The sequence below is a fragment of the Magnolia sinica genome, chromosome 2 (assembly GCF_029962835.1).
Source record: "Magnolia sinica isolate HGM2019 chromosome 2, MsV1, whole genome shotgun sequence".
Taxonomy (NCBI): domain Eukaryota; kingdom Viridiplantae; phylum Streptophyta; class Magnoliopsida; order Magnoliales; family Magnoliaceae; genus Magnolia; species Magnolia sinica.
This window is the reverse complement of record NC_080574.1, coordinates 30079612-30098866: the sequence shown is the minus strand read 5'-3', so window position 1 is coordinate 30098866 and position 19255 is coordinate 30079612. Positions and strand designations below refer to the sequence as shown.

Here is a 19255-nt window from a genome sequence, read left to right as displayed (position 1 = left end):
AAATCTATGACCATTAACATATATTATGCAATCAGACTCTTTTCTAGTATAACATTGTAATCCGTACATATTGATCATTTTGTCTTCCTAAGTAAAAAGAAATCTATTTGGCTTGTATATGATCCACTTTTGAAAGTTATTAAATCTTCATCTATTTTTAAAGTATATGTTTGCCAGAGCTAGATTGTATGCCATAATAGAATCAAGGATAGCATCCCCCATCTCATTTCTTCTCCAAAACCATATCCTCCACGTACGCCTCTCATATCCTTTACTTTCTTTTCCTACATGGCCATTTAAGTCTCCTCCTATAAATATCCTTTCTCTATTCAGAATTTCTCACATTAGTTTATCTATATCCTCCCAGAATTATCTCTTGATTCTACCCTTTAACACTTCTTACAGAGCATATGCGCTAATAATATTGATCATCTCTTCTCCTAACACAAGTTTTATTAACAAAATTCTATCATTTACTCTCCTAATATTTATAACTTTATCCTTTAAATCTTTACGTACCACTATCCCTACTCCATTTCTATTTTTGCCCTTTCCTATGTTCCAAAGTTTATATCCATCAATTTCTCTAGTTTTGGCCCCTTTCACTCAGTCCATGTTAACTCTTCTTTTATTTCATCATATCTACTAATTCCATACTCTTACCTGTCAATGTTCCTATATTCCATGTAGCAAGACAAATCCTATTCTCTTGGACTAGCTTCTTTACTTGTGCGCGTTCAGAATGGCATGAGAACCCTTGTCTATTTCTTGCAGCAACTGGGCGTTGTTGCGGCACATTGCTTCTGGGAGACACCCTAGCCAACCCTTGCCCATTTCTCACTACACGAGGGTTCCAATGTAACGTATCGTTTACAGGGAACGTTTTAACATGAGTTTGGAATGCCATATTGTTTGGATTCACATTGGAAGTTATGGCATAAGTTTGACACCGGCTGCCAACCTGATGTATCCCTCCTTTTTCCAAGCTGGGGACCAACAACAAGAGCACAAAACTCCCATGTGCTATGTAATAGACTCTTACATAGGTTGATTACAATCAAGCATTATCTAATAGTCTATTATATAGGTTGATTACAATGAACAAGTTACATACATGCATATGTATATGTATGTACACACACAAACAAACACACACACACACACACACACACACACACACAGAGTCGTGGTCTCCTGTGAGCTTGGTTTCTCTTCCGAGCTAGACCGTAAATGGGCTTATGTGTGAGCAGTGTTCGAATTATCTTCGATATTATCGAAATATCTCTAATAATCTTTATCTCTAACTCAACGATACCAATAACACTGGTAGCGATACCAATAATGCTAGTAGTATTAGAAATTCCAGGTATTAATAATGTATCGCTAAGTATCGCCAACGTGTCAATATCGCTAATGTAATCGCCAATATTTTCAACTATATAAATTCTAGGTGTCGCTTGTATTGCCAATGCATCAATATCGCCAATGTATAACCAATGTTTTCGACTATGTAAATTCCAGGTAATGCTTGTATCCTAAGTGTATCGACGATATTTCAATACTAAATTTTTCTTTTTATTTTTTTATGGGTACGTGGTTGTATGTAGTATACAATTTGTCATTGATAATATTGATAATATGTCGATATTATTGATATCGCAACATGTGCAATATTGAGACCACAATCTTTCATTTCTTTTTCAATTGTTGATGATTTCTTGGTGAAATATCATTTGTTGTTGATATTTTGTAATATCGATGGATGTTCGGATGGAAGGTTGGATGGTTAAATAGGCCGGATGGGATGGTTGGACTGATTTCTTACAACAATACATGCTTTTAAGGCCCCATTAAATGGAAACTTGTTATGTATGCATTTTTTTTGCAATTTTTTTTTTTTTTTTTATAAATTTCTAAATATGTAAATACGTACATTTTAACATCCCTGAAGCTACGCTGAAAATTCCATAGTTATTCCCATGTTTCCCCACATTTTCGATTATCAGCGATATTGATATTGTTTCCGTATTCCTGGCCAGCAAAACTTGTAGCGATACCGATACTTCGAACATTGTGTGCGAGCAAAGGGATGAGTGGCTCAAGTGTGCCTACAGTGACGTGTGTGCACGCACACGCTTACCATGATGTGTTTCTGAAATCCACTCTGGTCATCAAGTGCGTGACCCAATTTTAGGCATGGGGCTAAAAACCAGCCTCATCTGTGATTCAGGTGAACCACACGATTGGAAACAGTGTATAGGGCAATGCCCACCCTCCAAACTGTTTCCTTTAGTGTGGCCCACTTGAATCACGGATGGGCCTGATTTTTGGGCCCATGCTTAAAATTTTTGTTTGGAATCTAATTGTTCAAGTGGATTTTACATAATTATCATGGTGGGCCCTATGAAAAAGTCAACAGTGAATCTCTCTCCTTTGACTGCTTCCTTTGGTGTGGCCCACCTGAATCACGACTCAGCCTGATTTTTGGGCCTTGGGCCTAACAATGGATGACACAATTGATGGAGTGGATTGTACATACATCACAGTGGAATTTGTAAAAAATCAAGGGTGGGATTCCCCTTACCCACTATTCGATTGGTGTAGCCCACCTGAATCATGGATGTGGCTGATTTTTTTGTCTTACGCCTAACATGAGCTGAAACATTGATGGTTGGAGTGGATTTTTAAAACACATCATGGTGGAGCCCACCTGAACCAACCACCCCTTTTGCTCACACTTAAGGACCTTTACAGTCTGTTCGCAGGAGACCTAAAGTGTTGCTCGCACATAAGGACCTTTACAGTTTGGTTCGCAGGAGACCGCGAGTGTGCCCACACACGCACAAATGCGCACGCGCGCTCTGTCACTTATGCTTCACACGCTCATTCTCATACAATTATGGATCCACCCAAGTGCTCTTGGTGCAACGTATACTAGATCCTTCTAGTGCCACAACCACTGAAGTCCTAGTCCTCAGGTCTTAGCACCCCACCTACTACTGCCACCGGTTTCCTGTCTAGACCCATCAAAGATGTCCTGCTTTGTTACACAATCATTAGGTGTATAATGTCATCATAGTTGTCGTTCAGGTCCTCATCCATTGTGCCAAGTCCCCATATAGGACACGACAAATTTTCTTTGATCTTCTTGTCGTGTGCTTCCCACTCTTCTCCATGTGCAAGATTAGAACGCAACACCCCTTTCATCTATGCTTTCATCTCCTCCAAAAAATTAGGGCAGTCCTTTACGTTGCGAATTGCGATAACCTCTTGCTAAATGTTCCTTCAACCAAAACGCTCTAGTCGTCAATATATGATGACAATAGTAACATATCATACCATATTTGTTCACTTCAATCTGTTGTTTGTGTTGTGAACTGATGTCAAGATGCCTTCCTCTTGACATTTTAGACTACTTTTAGAATGAGAGAAGATAGTAAGAACATTAGAAATAACAATTAATATGGTTTTAAAATATTTTTTTAAATTATTTAAGTTAATTGAATATTTTCAAAGAATCAATATTGTTTAATAACATGAATATGTTAGTCTCCCCATTACGTATGTATTATATAGTAATTGATAAGAAATTTTCAATTTTAATAAAATTTATTTTTAATTAATAAATATTTTTAATGAACTAATTCTTTTTAAATAAATAATGTTCAGTTATTTAATAGTAATATGCAAGGGGTTACCCACGGCATATATCTTTAAAAAAAAAATTAAAAATTAAAACTTATTTTTTAATTATCAACCTTTTTTTCTAGAAAATTAAGAGTGTATAGACAATCTATAGATCGGCCTACAACTAATCAACATCTATATGTATATTTTTATTACCACAGTTACAATACAATTTTAAAAGGTGAAAATGGAATAAATTCGGATTTCCCCTATATCTTCCGTTTTTCACCTTGAAAATCGAAATTTCTTGCTTGAAATCAATGTCAATGTATGAAAATCATACTAGGTATGGATTTTCTTTCCTTGTTAATCTGTTGAAAACAAATTTAAACAACTATAAAATCACAATCTTCTCCCCTTTGGGATTCTTGCCCAAAATCCCTCTCTGATCAAGATTGTTTTCTTTTACAAGTCCCAATCAAGTGTTTTGATGTGAACCATCTCGAGTGGAGTTGTTAAAATACATTTTGGGACAGGTCCCTCTAAAAAATTTGGCCCCCGAAACCTCCTTTTTCAATTTATTTTTTCCTGATTTTTCCAACTAATCACAAGCCCCTTTGACGGCCTTGAGCCGTATGTTGCCGTGGTATGTTTACGATCAATGGAACCAATCAATCGTTCACTATATCTCTTGCACTGATTGTAAGTTTTTTTTTAATGAAAATCTTGAAATACCACATTAGTCACTACTTGATTTCACAGATTTCGAACCAAAGGATTATTGCTGCCTGATTTGCCATTGGATCGACGCCATGACCTGAGGAAAGACATCATTTTTATACCAAATAATGTGGCAGGTGTGTGGATTAAAAAGAAGAAGAAGAAGAAAAGATCACCGTCTTCTTCCCAAAAATAGCATTGGAATCTACAAGGGGAGAGATTTCTCTAAAATGTGAGACAAGTATAAAACTGATATTATTGATAAAAAATTTGAGTAAAGTCTCTTTACAAAGTAATAGAGATGACTTATCTAAGCCCTAAGGAAAGACGTCTTTCTGATACCAAATGATGTGGCGGGTGTGTGGATAAATTTTTTTAAAAAAGATATCACCTTCTTCTTCCCAAAAATAGCATTTGAATCTACAAGGAGAGATTTCTCTAAAACGAGACACAAAAGTATAAAACTGATATTATTGATAAAAAGTCTAAATAAAGTCTCTTTCCAGAGTAATAGAGATGACTTATCTAAGCCCTCATAACTCTCCCAAAATAGGAAACTTTCCTAAAATAGTGAATTTACCAAAAATAGTAAATGACTTGTAAGCTGACTTAAACTCTTTTCATGATTTATGGCTGTCTGAAGCCATAATGTGCGCTAGACCCTTGATCGAGCTTTCTAGCCTGGTTTCTTTCTATCCTAACCTTCTATGTAATTGTCCTTGACTTTGTCATACATCAATGAGCAAGCTTCCCTAGCAAACCTCAAAGTCGCAGAAATCAACAAAAGCTTCAGGCTCAGTTTTTATTTTCTTTTCTTTTTTTTCCCTCCATCTGTTTAGTTTTAATTATTAGATGGTGTATACGTTGGGCTAGTTTCTGAATTTACTGGCTGTTTACTGCATTTTATGGTAACCCCTACATCGCTTTCATTTTTCCTGCAGATTGGCAACTGCGTGGGGGCTGCAAACCACCGGCATTTCATTGCATTCCTGTTCTCCGCAGTCAGCAGCACCATGTATGTTTTCATGATGACCACGTATGCAGGCTTGAATCTTTGGCCTCCTTTGACATATGGGTCTCTTCGTCCTTCGATAATCTTCAACCGAACAGCCGCTTTAATAGTATTGAAAGAGATCACCCATGCTTTATTGAGCTCTGCACTCTTTTTGTCTACAAGAGGCCTCCTCCTCGTATATCTGTCGATCGCAAGCCTGTCCGTGCATATTGGCCTAAGTGTGCTATTGTGGCAACAGCTCCGATATATTTATGAGGGGAAGACTTACTTAGATCAACTAAGCTCTTCAGATGGTGGAAACGAAGAAAGGGGTTGTCAGAATCTTTTTAGATTCTTTGGTTGCCCGTATTCGGCTACCCGATTTCTCTTGGGTTCCTCTGGTGCTGCGAAGATTCACTGGAAATGACATGATTCAAGCTCTTGTGGAGGTAACTTGAGATCGAGGTGTCATGCCTGCGATCTGGAGTGGCCAGCTGAATCCTACTCTTCCCACATGTGCCATGTGTGTGAAAGATTCAGTCCATTTATCATGTGGGTCCCACTGTTTATGTTCCCTGGTTCAAATGTCAGTCTGGTCCATTCATCAGGTTGGCTACACCGCACTTAATGTAGACATTTATTAAAGTTTTTATAGCTGTCCATTTTTTCACATCTGTGGCCCACCTGATGACTGGGCCAGCCTGAGTTTTGGATCACAGTTCATGTATGTTGCTACCCACCTGATGAATTGTGTCCCATGTTCTGCATGGCCCACTGAGGAGAGTAGGATTCAAATGACTGCTTCTGCAGGTAGCTGTCGCATTTCACCTTGCGGTTTGCCAGTATTGCTCCCCCTTAGTTGCTGGCCTTATGCTTCGCCATAAGGTGATCCGATCCATTCATCTAAGTAGTTTCCAACATGGATGAGCCATGCCTAAAAATCCAAGGGAAAATATCTTCACCAGCAAATGGGATTTAGAAACAATGGTCCACATTCAACACTTTTGTATGGGTGGTAAGGATATCTCTGATCAGTTGGATTTTTTTTTTTTCTACATGGCCCACCATTGTGGGGCCTACAAGAGGAATGGGACCTGGTTCAAACCGCAAGGCAAGGCACAAATGGCCAGCAATGCTAACATGGCAGAACTCTTTTTGTTTCTTTTCACATTCCTGTTACCCAAGTAGACATTCAATGGGGGTTTTGACTTGTAAATCATAGCGGTTGAGTTATAGATTAAATTACAAACAGCGCGATCTTTGATTAGTTTCTTGTGTTGGTTTTCCTGTTGGAGAAATGAAGAGGTGAATCACATACACCACATGACCCATGTGGTACATTTGTGAGATACATGCCAATCATTCAGTGGGACAGTTGAATCTGCCCAACGTGATGGATTCTCGAGTCTGATCTTAGTTGTGAAAGTAATAAAATTGGAAGAAAAATATATTTGCCAACATTTGGAAGATGAAATGCTTGATCCTACAAGCATTATTTACATTGCCATCCAATCCATTCATAAGATGCGCCTCACCAGGATGAGTGTACGCGCAAGAGTTCAGTCCATTTCAAAACGCAGGTGGACCCCAACAAATAATTATAGTGGTTTCAGGCGTGATTTTTCATGGGGTGGCCCACCTGAATTTCGGATCGGTTTTGGTTTTGGCATACAGGAAGAATATAAGACCGATAACTTGATGGACGGACTGGATGTCTCTTCTTTTCGCTTGGATACCATGTTTTGAAAGGTAACCTCAAAGTCCCATCCGTTGGGTCCGAAACGATCCAACCGGGTAATATGATGTGGTTGATACTGTTGAAACCACAACAACGTTTGTAAAGCCATCGTTGCAAACTGAAGTGGGTCGAACAATGTTGAACTCGTGACATTTTTCATCTCAACCGTCCGCTCGATGTCCACTGGTCTACGATCCATCTAAAGTTTGGGGGAATGTTTTGGACAGTTTACACTTGAGCTAAGTGGATGCCATGTGTACAATTTATTAATCCACGTTCAAGATGTGTAAGATCTGGGGTACAAAGCTCAGTGTAGTGGACGGCTATGTTTCCACTGAGAGTTCACAACATAGTGGCCCAGCCCATCTGAGGAGTGACAATCCTAATTTTTGCTTCCAAGCTTATGGAAGGCTCAGATCTGGATCACTTGCATGTGTCGCTTTACTGGGCCCCACACGAAGAGATGGTCAGTTAATCGCTATACATTATATCAGGCAATGTTCTAATTTTGATATATCGTATAAGAACGATATCAAGAGAACAGGTCTTTATCATTTTTCGTTGATTTGAATGTGCGTCCACAATTTCCATTCAACTGATCAACGTTCCGCTACAATATCTATGTTATCCATCAATGTACATCACATGGCTCTTGTTGAATTTCATTTATTATTATTTTTTTTTGAAGGACAGTTTTCATCATCAGATACCTGTGGGCCCCAGTGGGGGATACATGATTTAAACACTTGAGGTGATTAATTCTACACTTGAACAAATGTAAGTTAAACCATCCAAATCGTGCATCCTAGCATAGATAAGCTCCCTAAATTGAAAATTAGGATGATTTGATTTCTTTAACTGGTGGATTGATGGACATCTAATGGGAGACCAAAACAGTATGGTTTCTAGAGACAACATCCCACTAAGTGAACGTGGATTGTATGATGACCCCAGCTGGTGGGATTTGATTAGGCCACAGGGCCAATGGACCACGTACTCTTGACCTAACAACTTCCAAATACGCTTTGCTTGGGCTCATCTCTGACAGCAGCATGTGCCCAATCAAAACCCCCCATGTTGGGTATGGCCATGGTGGCAGGGTAGGGTCCTCATTAATCAGAGATGAGAATATTAGATCAACCTCAATTTCCAATGATGAGCAATCTACAATGTAGTCCCAAACTTGGACGGTGTAATTAAAATTGGTGCTAGCTACATTTACAATTCTAAGTAGCTGTGAGTCAATCATCACAACCCACAAATCTAACCAACACGTCCCTGTTACTAAATCTACTGACCAACAATGATCTATGGTTCTTCTTGCGTTAGACTGAAAAACCCATCAAAACCAGACGAGTCAAAATCCAAAAGCAGGTCGTGGATAAACCACGAACCGTTTTAGCAGACAGATATGGCCTCAGTTTTGGTTCAAATGGCTGGACCAGTCCGGCGGGTCTTAGAAGAGCGGAGCGCATTCAAGCAGCACCTTTCCGTCAATCCAAAAATCCATATAGATCATCTAAGGAGATTTCCTAAATGTAAACTCTACATTTGATGGGCTGAGTTTCTTTAGCAGGGTTGTATTGAGACAAGCTCCGTCCCCCTGTGGCACCCAGAAGACCAGCAGCTTAACAAAGGTCATTGTTTCTTATGTTTGAGCGGGGTTTAAACTTGCAATAGAGTCGGCCCAGATGACCACCTCCATGCTGGGCCAGGTTCCAGCATCAGCTGGAGCATTTATCAAATATCCAGGCCATCCATTAGACGGTGTGCTCTGAGAACATCCCATATACCGAAAAACATAGTAGAGAGCCACACACATAACATTGAATTTGGACTGCCCATTTATATCCAGACAAGCTTGACCAGCCTAATCAGTAGACCAACATTACCTTCGGTATGAAATATGCACTGCTCCGTGTGTTCCCTACCTGATGAATTACCCAGATCAGACCACATAACAGATCCAATAGTAATTCCACCCAAAAATAACCCTAGTTGTCTGTTTTTTCTTTTCTCCGATCCCAGTTGTATAATCAGCTCAGGCGGGAGTCGGAACCAAAACAAAGTAGAGCAGCACATCTCGGGCTGGTCGCAGCATCAACTCAAATGTACTGATACGCAATCTGAAATCTCCATTCATCATGGAGCACCAAAAGAAACAGAACGGGAAAATGTAAAAGCTGTTTTCTTGCAAATCCTTCTTTTTCTCCGTCAAAACTATCGTTGATTGTCCTACGATCACTCCTACCCATATCACTGGCGCTTGGGGAACGCACTAAAAACTGGGTTCCAGTTTTAAATGAATTCATCTCATTTTAGTTGTAAATACTAGTTTCTGGTAAAAAATATTTTTATACATTATTACACATTATTACAATTAACTAAAATGAGATTAACTCATTTTTAAGTGCTTAGTTAAACAGGTCACCAAGGTTTTCTAGAAAAATAAAACAGCCGATCCTTAACCATCGGTAGACATGTCTTATCCATTCCCTCCACAAGTCCAATTGAATGGTTAGGCCAACCATCACCCATCCAAGGCGGGGCCTACTGAACGGTCAGTTTAGATCCCATGCATGCCTACTAGGAAAAGAAATGTGAATTATCCCATGGAAAAGAGCTTAGAGCCAGTCTGACAGAATTACACAACTCCTTTCCACCACAAAAAGAGATGACACCACTGTATCATGGGCATGAGCGTATATAAGGTGGGGTGGGGCTGATGTAGTAATAAAAATGGTAATCTGATATTTGGCCGGAATCTCCCAGACCCTCCCTTCCACTGAAAGAAGAACTTTGCTTCATAACGAGTCAGCTGTGCATGTTCAAGTCATCAGTCAACATGTTAGGACTCGCATCAGGGAGATTTTATACCTGCGGCCCACAGGCGGAAGTCTGGATAACAGAAACATGGGCCCCAATCGTAAGAATCAGGCATTTTGATTAAACACAGATACTATAAATACCATACCCTACAGGGGAGGATTGTACAAACACCTGGATCACCATAAACAGTGACATGCTGGACAAAAAAATGGTACAGGAGATGTTTGTGCTTTAGATTCAGCTCCAATCCTTAAAAATCAAAGAAAGAAAACTCACAAATAATAATAATAATAATAAAAATAATAATAATAAAGGAAGATACAAAGAAAAGGCAAACAACAAAATCTTCAGGTTCAGAAGACTTCAATATGCACAAGAATGAGTATATTTGTATGTTGGTAAAATAAAAACACCAAAATACAGAATCAAACAATTAGAATTTCTCTGCTTCATGAGTAACAAATCTATGTGAGTTAATATCATTTTCCATCTCTTGAATGAGAACTGCTCGCCTACAACCAGTGGCAGGCTAACCTACAACCTGGTTTTACTAGCATTCCGCCCATGAAAGTACCCAATATTTTCAACAGCAGAATTATGTCCACACAAAAATCAGAAGGCATAAAACAAGAACAAAAAAAAGGTCACACTATTCAACTGGCTCTATGTGATCGGTTCTCCACTCTCGAGTCCTTCCATTACAAAGAATCCCTAGGGGCCTGTTTGTTCCTGTGGACTACCATGGTAATGTACAGTAAAACTCACATCATTACATTTTTACCTGTGATTGGATATTGCCAACTGTCAAATCACTATAATCCTTCTGAATCCCACGAGAGAAACTCACATCATTACATTTTTACCAGTGATTGGATATTGCCAACTGTCAAATCACTATAATCCTTCCTAATCGCACAAGACGTGGACCGATGGAAAGACATTTACTGGTATTGTTTCGTAGGCCCCACCATGATGTGTGTTTTCGTAAGAGGCAAAAAAAATGAGGTAGATCCAAAGCGAAAATGGGCCACACCAGAGCTAGCAGTGGGGATTGAACGTCTACCATTGAAAACTTTTTGGGGTCCACAGAAATGTTGGATCAAGCTGATATTTGTATTTTCCCTCCATCTAGGTTTGTTTGACCTTATGAACAAGTTGGATGGCAAATAAACAATGGGCATCATTATCCCATTGTTGTTGTTTTTTTTTTTTTTTTTGTGGTGTGGTTCACGTGAGCTTTGGATCTTCCTCATTTTCGGGAACATACCCTAAAATGATATTACAAAATGAATGAATGGTGTGGATATAACATGTATTGATAAAATTACATTAAAGTGCATCTAATCAGGGAAAGTACTTTACATGTCTGGACACGGAGCCGTAAGAGACCTATTGCATAAGGTAGTAAAACATGTTTACTTCCAACTATCGTGGTAATGATAACCATTACTCATTTATTGCACATTACACTACTTTACCATGGAACTTGCCAAAGCAAACAGGGCCTAGATCTTCTCCACTAAACCCACCTGTCACTCAGTTCTATCTTCTTCTTTTTTTAATTTTAAAGATAACTGGGAATTTTATTAAAAACAGGCACTGAGATGGGTCCCAAATTACAGCCCTAGAAAAACAAAATAACATCCCTTAAGTGTGTCAGCACAATAGGCCTAGTCAACAAGAAGCAACATAGTCCCTTGAAAAATCCCCTCGCGTCCTTGAAGCATCTCCCATTTCTTTCTTCCTAAACTGCCCACCAATTTGCAAGCAGCGCCATTCTCCAGAGCATTCTTTTAACCTTCCCTAAACCCATTCCCCTATCCCATACCATGCCATTAGGAGACTTCCCACCACACCCGGAGAAACCCACAAAACATGAAAACAGTTAAGAATATCAGCCAAATCGTCTACACAGAGAGCAATGCATGAAGAGACGGTTGACCGTTTCCTCGTTCTTCATACACATAATGCAGATAGTGGATGGCACTATTGACCTTTCACTCACTTCTATCGTGAATGATAATGACCAATCTGTCCATGGGGATTTGAGAGAGGTGGTGACATCCAGAGTGGTCAACCAAATCCATATAGTTTCAGAATCTGATTTTCATCAATCATACAGCAAGTTCATTTCAAATTTTCAAGCAGCATGTTTGACAAAACCATCAAACAGAGATTCATAACTAGTGTTAAGGAAGCACAACTAGTAATAATGATGAACCTTCCACTGAAGCTGCTGGGCATGCTGTTGAACGTGGAGCCATGGGCAGACCGTTGATGGATGCATGGGATGCAGCATTCGAGCAGCTCGGAGGGAGGATTACTGTTCAGGACACGTCTTGCAAATGTGCCTATAAATCTTCTATCCCTGTTCAAATGCCCATCCAAGGTGACTGCAGGGCTCAAATCTATCCAGAAAGAAGTTCCTATGAAATGAAAAGGAGGCCTGCCATAAGTAGCAACTGTGGCATGGTCAGAAGTGTGTAAATCAATCAAGCGGGGGCAGTCTAGGCATTGGATCTATCAGAGAAAATTCTTCCATGTCAGCTAAATGGTGGTGGAGAATCAGCAACAGAGGAACCCCATCCTAAAACGCTTCTTGACTGCAAACATGGTTTAGCTGAGAATGAGTGGGATATCAAGGGTGCTAGTGACAGAAGGGGATCCACAATTCGGTGAGAAATTTCAAAAATTTTCCAAGGATTCTCAAAACTCATCCAACAAGTTATGGGATGGGATCAAAGTTGAGTGGTGCACAGAATCATCCCTTCGAAGCCAATTTGATCTGCTCTACCAAATCACAGCAGACAAAAGATGCACGGTTTCTCAATATATACATCAGGCAGGGTGAATGGTATGGACCCCAAAGTTCAGATGCAACCTCAAAGAAGAAGGATTTTGCTCCTAGTACAGCTCATGGGGAAATTGGAAGAACTTTACGTCTCTCGGTGAAGATCCGACCATAGAGTCTGCATGCTTGAGGCTGACGGCACCCATTCAGTGAGCTCGATGTATCAATACTTCCAGTCCAGGTGCCAATCTCCAGCAGACAGGGCAGCAGTAGTCTGGTCTGGTGGAGCTCCTCTGAAAGTGAAAGCTTTCTGTTGGACAGCATGTCTGAATAAAATTCTCAAGTTGGACCACATTAGGAGCCAAGGCATAGCGCTGTCAAACAGCGACTCTGTGGAAGAAAATGGTCCCCCACCTCTTCAATTGCACTTTTGCAGTACCTGTATGGTCAGAGATCTTCAAGAAGTTTGGAATCCAGTGGATCATCTTGGGTTCATTGGATCACTTGTGCCCAGAATGGTGGTCACATGCTTGAGGCTTTGTTGGAAGACTCTTATGAATCATGCAATCATAGTGTCAAAGTGGACTCTCAGGCTAGAAGGCAATAGAAGAATATTTAAGGGAAAGGGCAGTTCCGAGGCAGCAACCACAAAGAAATTTTTTGAATGGCAGTGGAATGGGGTAAGCAAGACAGCTACAAGGGGATTCCTTCAGTCTTAATCAGTTTCAATCAGGAGGAGCTGTTGTAGAGTGGAAGGAAGTTGACAAAAATATCTGGAAATTAGTGCACTCACCCACGAGCTGCTTCAAAATCGAGTTCAATGAGAATTCAGACGGAAACCAAGGTCCCACTGGCATTGGAGGTTTGTTTCTAAATAAATAATTAACAGTGCTGGAGTTTTTGGGCCTGCTGGGTATCAGCAGTTTGAATCACAAAGAAGCTGCTTCTCCAGTGGATGAAAATTGCAGCGAGTTATAATTTCAGTCCCATAGTCATTGAGGGAAACTCGAGAAATACAATTAAATGTATTAAAGGAGACCACTGTCCTTGGAGATCAGCAATCATTATCGAGTAAGCATATTACTACATCCGTGCCCGCATGTATCCTACTGTTTGTATGTACTGCAGGCTGTCGGTGTCATACTGGTTTTAGCTGTTTGCCGGTTCACAATTTCAATCCCACAGTCATTGAGGGGGGACTCAAGAAATGTAATTAAATGGATAAAAGAAGCTCACTGTCCTCTCCTTGGAGATCGGAAAACATTATTAAGGAAGCATCAGATACTGCCACTTGTAGTAGTAAGACCAAGAATATACACACTACCAACAGGAAATGAAACCAAAGAGGGGGCAAACCACATGTTCAGCACTGATAGCATGAAAACGAGGACTTTCTTAAGCATACATGTAATGGCAGTCAGCAAACTTGTGCAATTAAGACACCTCATAAAAAAGGACCTCTCTCTATTAGTCTATCGGGTACCATTCAAATGGCAATTCAAACACAGTGCTACAACCAAGTTCCTACCAACCCAGCTATTCAAACAAATGCACTTCAAATGGCATTTTTAAATGCTACAATCCAGTTTCTAACACTCATAAGCACTGAGTAGGACTTACGAGAACAAAGCAGTGGCATAGTATATGATGAATAAAAGATCAAGCTAGTAAAACCTCCATGAAACATCCAGCTGCAGCCCTGTTGATCCTCAGTGTAGTCAATCCTGAAGCATATGCTGCAAAATGAACTGTGCAGATTTAAAGAGGTACCTCCGACCTTTCGAAAACACAAATTCAAAATACACGAAGTGATTATTTTAGCAACAGACCTTCAAAACCACTACCTTCATCAGAAATCAAAACCTGCAGGCCATAAAGGAAATGAGAAACTGAAAGCATGAACCAATAACATTTGGATACTTCCAAGCAAATGTTTAAACTTTTTAAATATTACGATCATATTGCATCAATTTTGAAAGAAACTATTACGATAACAGAAGCAATAGTTTGTATAGATTATAGAAGAAGCCACTGCCGACTTGCATCCAACAAGGAGCTTGCGCAGTTTCACAGCAGCCCTTAAGAAAATGACACCCAAATGCCACATCTGCAGTAGATACCATATGCTCCATCAGTTTGAAACAAGACTCTTAAAGTGATACTTGGAGAATGAAAAGTTCAATATAGTCTCCAACAGACCACTAAAAGAAGCAATAACCATATTTCTATTACAGGCACAAGACTGAGAGCTTGGGAAGTTCCAATATAGAGACCTTCCTGTGCCTGATTAAAGGAGAGAATTCTGTTCATCTCTTTCTGCCACCACGTTCCCTTAGAGCCAGAGTCAGTGTTTCTCCTGGTCCAATGTTGTAATAAGCAAGCGAGAGATTGTCCTTGAGAAAACCAGCACGACCACTCAGCTTCTGTTTGTTGGCTGGAAGTTGAACTTCTCCTGCAATTTTCTCCTTGAGACTGCCTATGGTCTCAGATAAAGATTGTATTGTGATCTCAAGAAGCTGCCCCTTCAAGTTTCCTTCATCAACATTGGGCACGGAAACAGCAATGCGAACAGATCCCTACAAAAGAAGAAAAGGATTTTTTTTTAAAAAGGGATTAAATCAGTATAATGTAACAATGAAATAAGGTTATTATGATAACGAACAAATTAAGCTGCAAGCACCATAAAAGTAAAACTATAAATTAAGCTCAATACCGGATGTTGAGCCAGGAACTGGTCCTCTGGAATGAGCATAGCATCGTCGACTCTCTGCCTCTTCGGTTCAGGCTCATCTGGCAGCGGAGGAGGAGCTTCCTCAGGTGGTGGTGGTGGAGGCATTCCTTGAGGCAAGGGCGGTGGAGGTACGGGCATATTAGGCGGAGGCATAGGCATTGGTACAAAAGGCCGGGGACCCAAAGGTGTGAATTGGGATCCAGGTGGAGGTGGTATTGGAATGCTAGGGATGTTCATGGAAACAGATGGCGGTAGCGGAGGCCTCACCATAATGGGTTGCTGCGTTGATGATATTGGCAGAGGAGGTGGTGGCCTCATTGATGGCATCATCTGCATAAGAGGTGGCCTTGGCTGTGGAGCAGCAATGACTCCACTACTGGTTGTAATAGAATACTGAGGTGGATTCGGGAGCATCCGAGGAATATTAAGAGCCAGACCAGGCGGCGGAGGGAGAGGACGAATCGATGGTACACCAGGCCTCGGTGGTGGAGCAGGACCCGGAAGAGTCCTTGCATCGCTATTAGCAAGTTCAGCTTGCTCCTCACCAGGAATACTCTGAGACATGGCTTGATTAGCAGTGCGCCCAATGCTTCCTGTATGACCATCCCATATGACCTGCTTTGGTTGCTCCTCTTTCTTCTTCTCAATCTCCGCCTTGACAGCATTGGAGACTTCTTCCTCTGTGGTACCAAAGATATCCGGACGGGTCCGTGCAAGCCCAATAATGTTCCTCGAGATCTCATCGTCTTGAGCAAGGGTCGTTTCCCGGATCTTAGCCATCATCCTCTCTTTCTGCTCCTTGTACTTGGGATCAATTAGAGAAATACGCATGTGCTCTGCCATATCATTGATGGGAATCAACTCGCCTGTGATTGGAGACACGCCAAACTTCGTCGGGTCTCTTTCAGCAGGGATTCTGTCTTCAGGTCTCTTCCAATTTTTCACTATCCTCATTGGCGGCTCTGGCTCATCAGGGACCTTAATCTCATTCTTTTTCTCATCAACATTCTCTTCGAGACTGGCAGCTCTCATTCCCTCTTCAACAAGCTGAACCTCTTCTTCATCCATTTCCATTTCTACCTCCTTTCCAGGTTCAACAACTTCTTCTTCTTCTTCAGTAGCTGATACCTTGCTTCTCCTTATAACCTCTTCTAATGTCATTGGCTGCGGCAATTCATCATCTTCATCATCTGCGAATTCAATCGTCTCCACCACAACAAAATCATGCCAATCAATCATTGCCATCTGCATCCGTTCCTGCTCAATCTCATCCTCTGCCTTCTGTCTCGCCTGCTCCTGTGACCGCTCCCACTCAAGCCGGTGCAAGCACCTCTCAAGCACTGTAGTCATATCTGTGACACTCTTCCTCAGCTTCTCCGTCAACCCCTTTGGTGGCATCAAAACCTTTGAGTACGAGTCCGCAAGTGCAGTGAAGAACATGAACATGCTGTGTGTTGGCTTCAGGAAATGGAACTGGGGGTTGTTGATCTCCCGGCTCGTGAGGCCCGTCAAGAATGACTTCCCATTTCGCGCCACGAACTGGGCCGTGAGCTTGATGATATCCAGCTCCTCACCTGTAATCCCTTCAGGAAGCCGAACTGTGTATTGCTCGGCTTCCGGTGGTTCAAGGACCTTGCGGACAGGGGGTTTGAACTGGGACACATCAGGCTTTGCCTCTTCATTGCCATCAGCTACTGGGACAGCAGGGGCCGCATCAGGCATGGCAGAGTCGGAAGGCTGCGATGGAGGGGGCTGCAGAGAAGACGACTGTACCTGGGCCCGGAACTCAGATATGCGGTGCTGGTAATACGCATGGTAAGGGTCAGAGCTACTCAAGAAGCTGAATTTTGCGTTCCCTGTGTTGTTAGCAAGGATGCGTTTCTCGAATTCAGGGCCGTTCTTGGCAACGAACTGGGCTGTTTTGTCTACGATTGTCCGGACATCGGGAGGTGGGTGAATGATGCCGATTGTTCTGGTATGGGTTGCGACAGCAGCAGGAGCCGAGTTTTCTGATTCGGCGGACGTAGGCTGATCTTTTGGCCTTTCCTCAGTGACCTGAGATAGAGGGAGGGGGCCGAGGTTTCCATCGGAGGGAGGCGCCGGGAGGGGCAAAATCGGTAAAGCGCCTAGCATCTTTTTTCCCTAGTATAACTTGATAGATTACGGATTTGCCACCGGACGGTCAATCTAGGGTTTACGCAGATCTGAGACGTACACACAGATGGGTTCTGGAAAATTTGCAAACCCTAGGATTACTTCATCTAAAGATCGATTTACTTCGAAGATAAAAGCATAAATGCTAAAAAAAAATAAACAGAGAAGAATTACAAAAATAGCAAAAAAAAATGCAAAAAAAAAAAAAAAAAACCTTCTTCAACCGCCAAGGGAGAGCGCGATTTCGATTCGAGCTTCTTTCTTCATAGAAATCGACGGAATGAATCGGAAACAGATGGTAGGGTTAGGGTTTTGGAATCTGTCCCGGCGATGACAGGCATAGTTTCTGGCCGGTAACCCACTGCTTTAGGATGGGGCTGCTTGGTATTTATAGGACGCGGATTGCGTGGTGATCGGCAGGACTGTGTGGCGCCCACCGTCTTGTATCTATGTTATCCACACCGTCCATCCGTTTTTCCAGCCCATTGTACGGTGTGAAAGAAAGATTACAGCATATCCAAATCTCTAGTGGACCACACCATAGGAAAAAGTTATAATAATAACGCCCACCGTTCAAACCTTCTTACGGCCCACAGAGATGTTTATTTGTAATCTAATCTGTTCATAAGGTCACACAGACCTCGATGAAGGGAAAACAGAAATATCAGCTTGATCGAAAACTTCCGTCCTCCCTAAGAAGTTCTCAACGGCAAGTATTCAATCCCCATTGTTTCCTGTTTTATCATTAGCCTTGAATATACTTTAATCATGGCCTAAAATGAGCTGAAAAAAATGAATGAACGGGGTGGATAAAATACACACATCACCGTGGGCCTACAGAGTCCTGTCACCACGGAGGTCGGTCGTGGCAGGGTGATCACACACGGTCCGCGTCGGGTAAAAGTGAGAAATGAGAAGGCTACTCGCGCTAATAGGACTATTATGTCTGGCACGGTGTGCAGTGTCGCACACGTGTGCGAAATGTAATATCTTATCAGAAAGTCCCTGCTAAGTACGTACAGTGGCTCAAAATTCAGCTCGACCCTCTCATCATGTTAGACATCTTAGTACATTGAATGGGGATCTTTGATCAATTGACTTTGACGCGTCCATTCTTCTATAAGTTTCGTGCCCTAAATGATGAGTGGCAGGGCATCATCATAGTAGAGCCTGCCTAATGAAGGGCTCTGATATCTCATACGTCGCAACACGGGCACTTGCGTGCACTAGATCTTGTTAGCGCGAGTACGTTGGTTGGGCGGCGCCATGTCACCTAGCTGCTCATCCACACCAAGGACGGGAATTAGGTACTACACCACCGAGCAGCCGCAGCCACCGTGATGTATGACTTCTATCCACACTGTTCATCTATTTTTCCACATCATTTTAGAATACTGGACGAAAAATAAGGCAGATTCAAGGTTTAGATGGACCACACATTGGAGATTAAATTCCTACCGTTGAAAATTTCTCAGGGGGATCACAGAAGTTATGGATCAGGATGATATTTATTTTTTCACTTCATCCAGGTATATATGACCATATCAACAGGTTGGACGGAAAATAAATGACACGGTGGATCCTACGAAGGTTTCAATGGTGGGCGTCCTTAGCACGGCTACTTCTTGTGGTGTGGTCCACTTGAGCCTTTGATCTGTCTTATTTTTGATC

General features: G+C 41.5%; 2 protein-coding genes across 9 annotated transcripts in view; one reads left to right on the top strand and one right to left on the bottom strand.

Moving 5' to 3' along the window:
- Positions 1-6608, top strand: part of LOC131236858 (protein S-acyltransferase 11) — a 36642-nt gene extending 30034 nt beyond the window's left edge. The window contains exon 4 of the mRNA XM_058234351.1: positions 5289-6608. Coding sequence (XP_058090334.1) covers positions 5289-5768 — 480 coding nt within the window. The 3' untranslated portion in view covers positions 5769-6608. The remainder of the gene's footprint in view (positions 1-5288) is intronic.
- A 7538-nt stretch (positions 6609-14146) lies between these two features.
- Positions 14147-17931, bottom strand: LOC131236856 (probable splicing factor 3A subunit 1). Of its 8 annotated transcripts, XM_058234348.1 has the most exons (6): positions 17799-17931; positions 15413-17658; positions 14973-15275; positions 14689-14806; positions 14529-14562; positions 14147-14435 (listed from the first exon to the last, which is right to left on the bottom strand). In XM_058234348.1, exons 2-3 carry the CDS (start codon positions 17561-17563, stop codon positions 15006-15008), a joined length of 2421 nt encoding a protein of 806 aa, XP_058090331.1. In that variant the 5' UTR covers positions 17564-17658; positions 17799-17931; the 3' UTR covers positions 14147-14435; positions 14529-14562; positions 14689-14806; positions 14973-15005. The 8 variants fall into 8 exon arrangements, with proteins under 8 accessions (XP_058090331.1, XP_058090330.1, XP_058090329.1 ...); XM_058234347.1 differs by having other exon boundaries at positions 14147-14447; positions 14689-15275; XM_058234346.1 differs by having other exon boundaries at positions 14689-15275.
- Positions 17932-19255: the final 1324 nt, after the last annotated feature.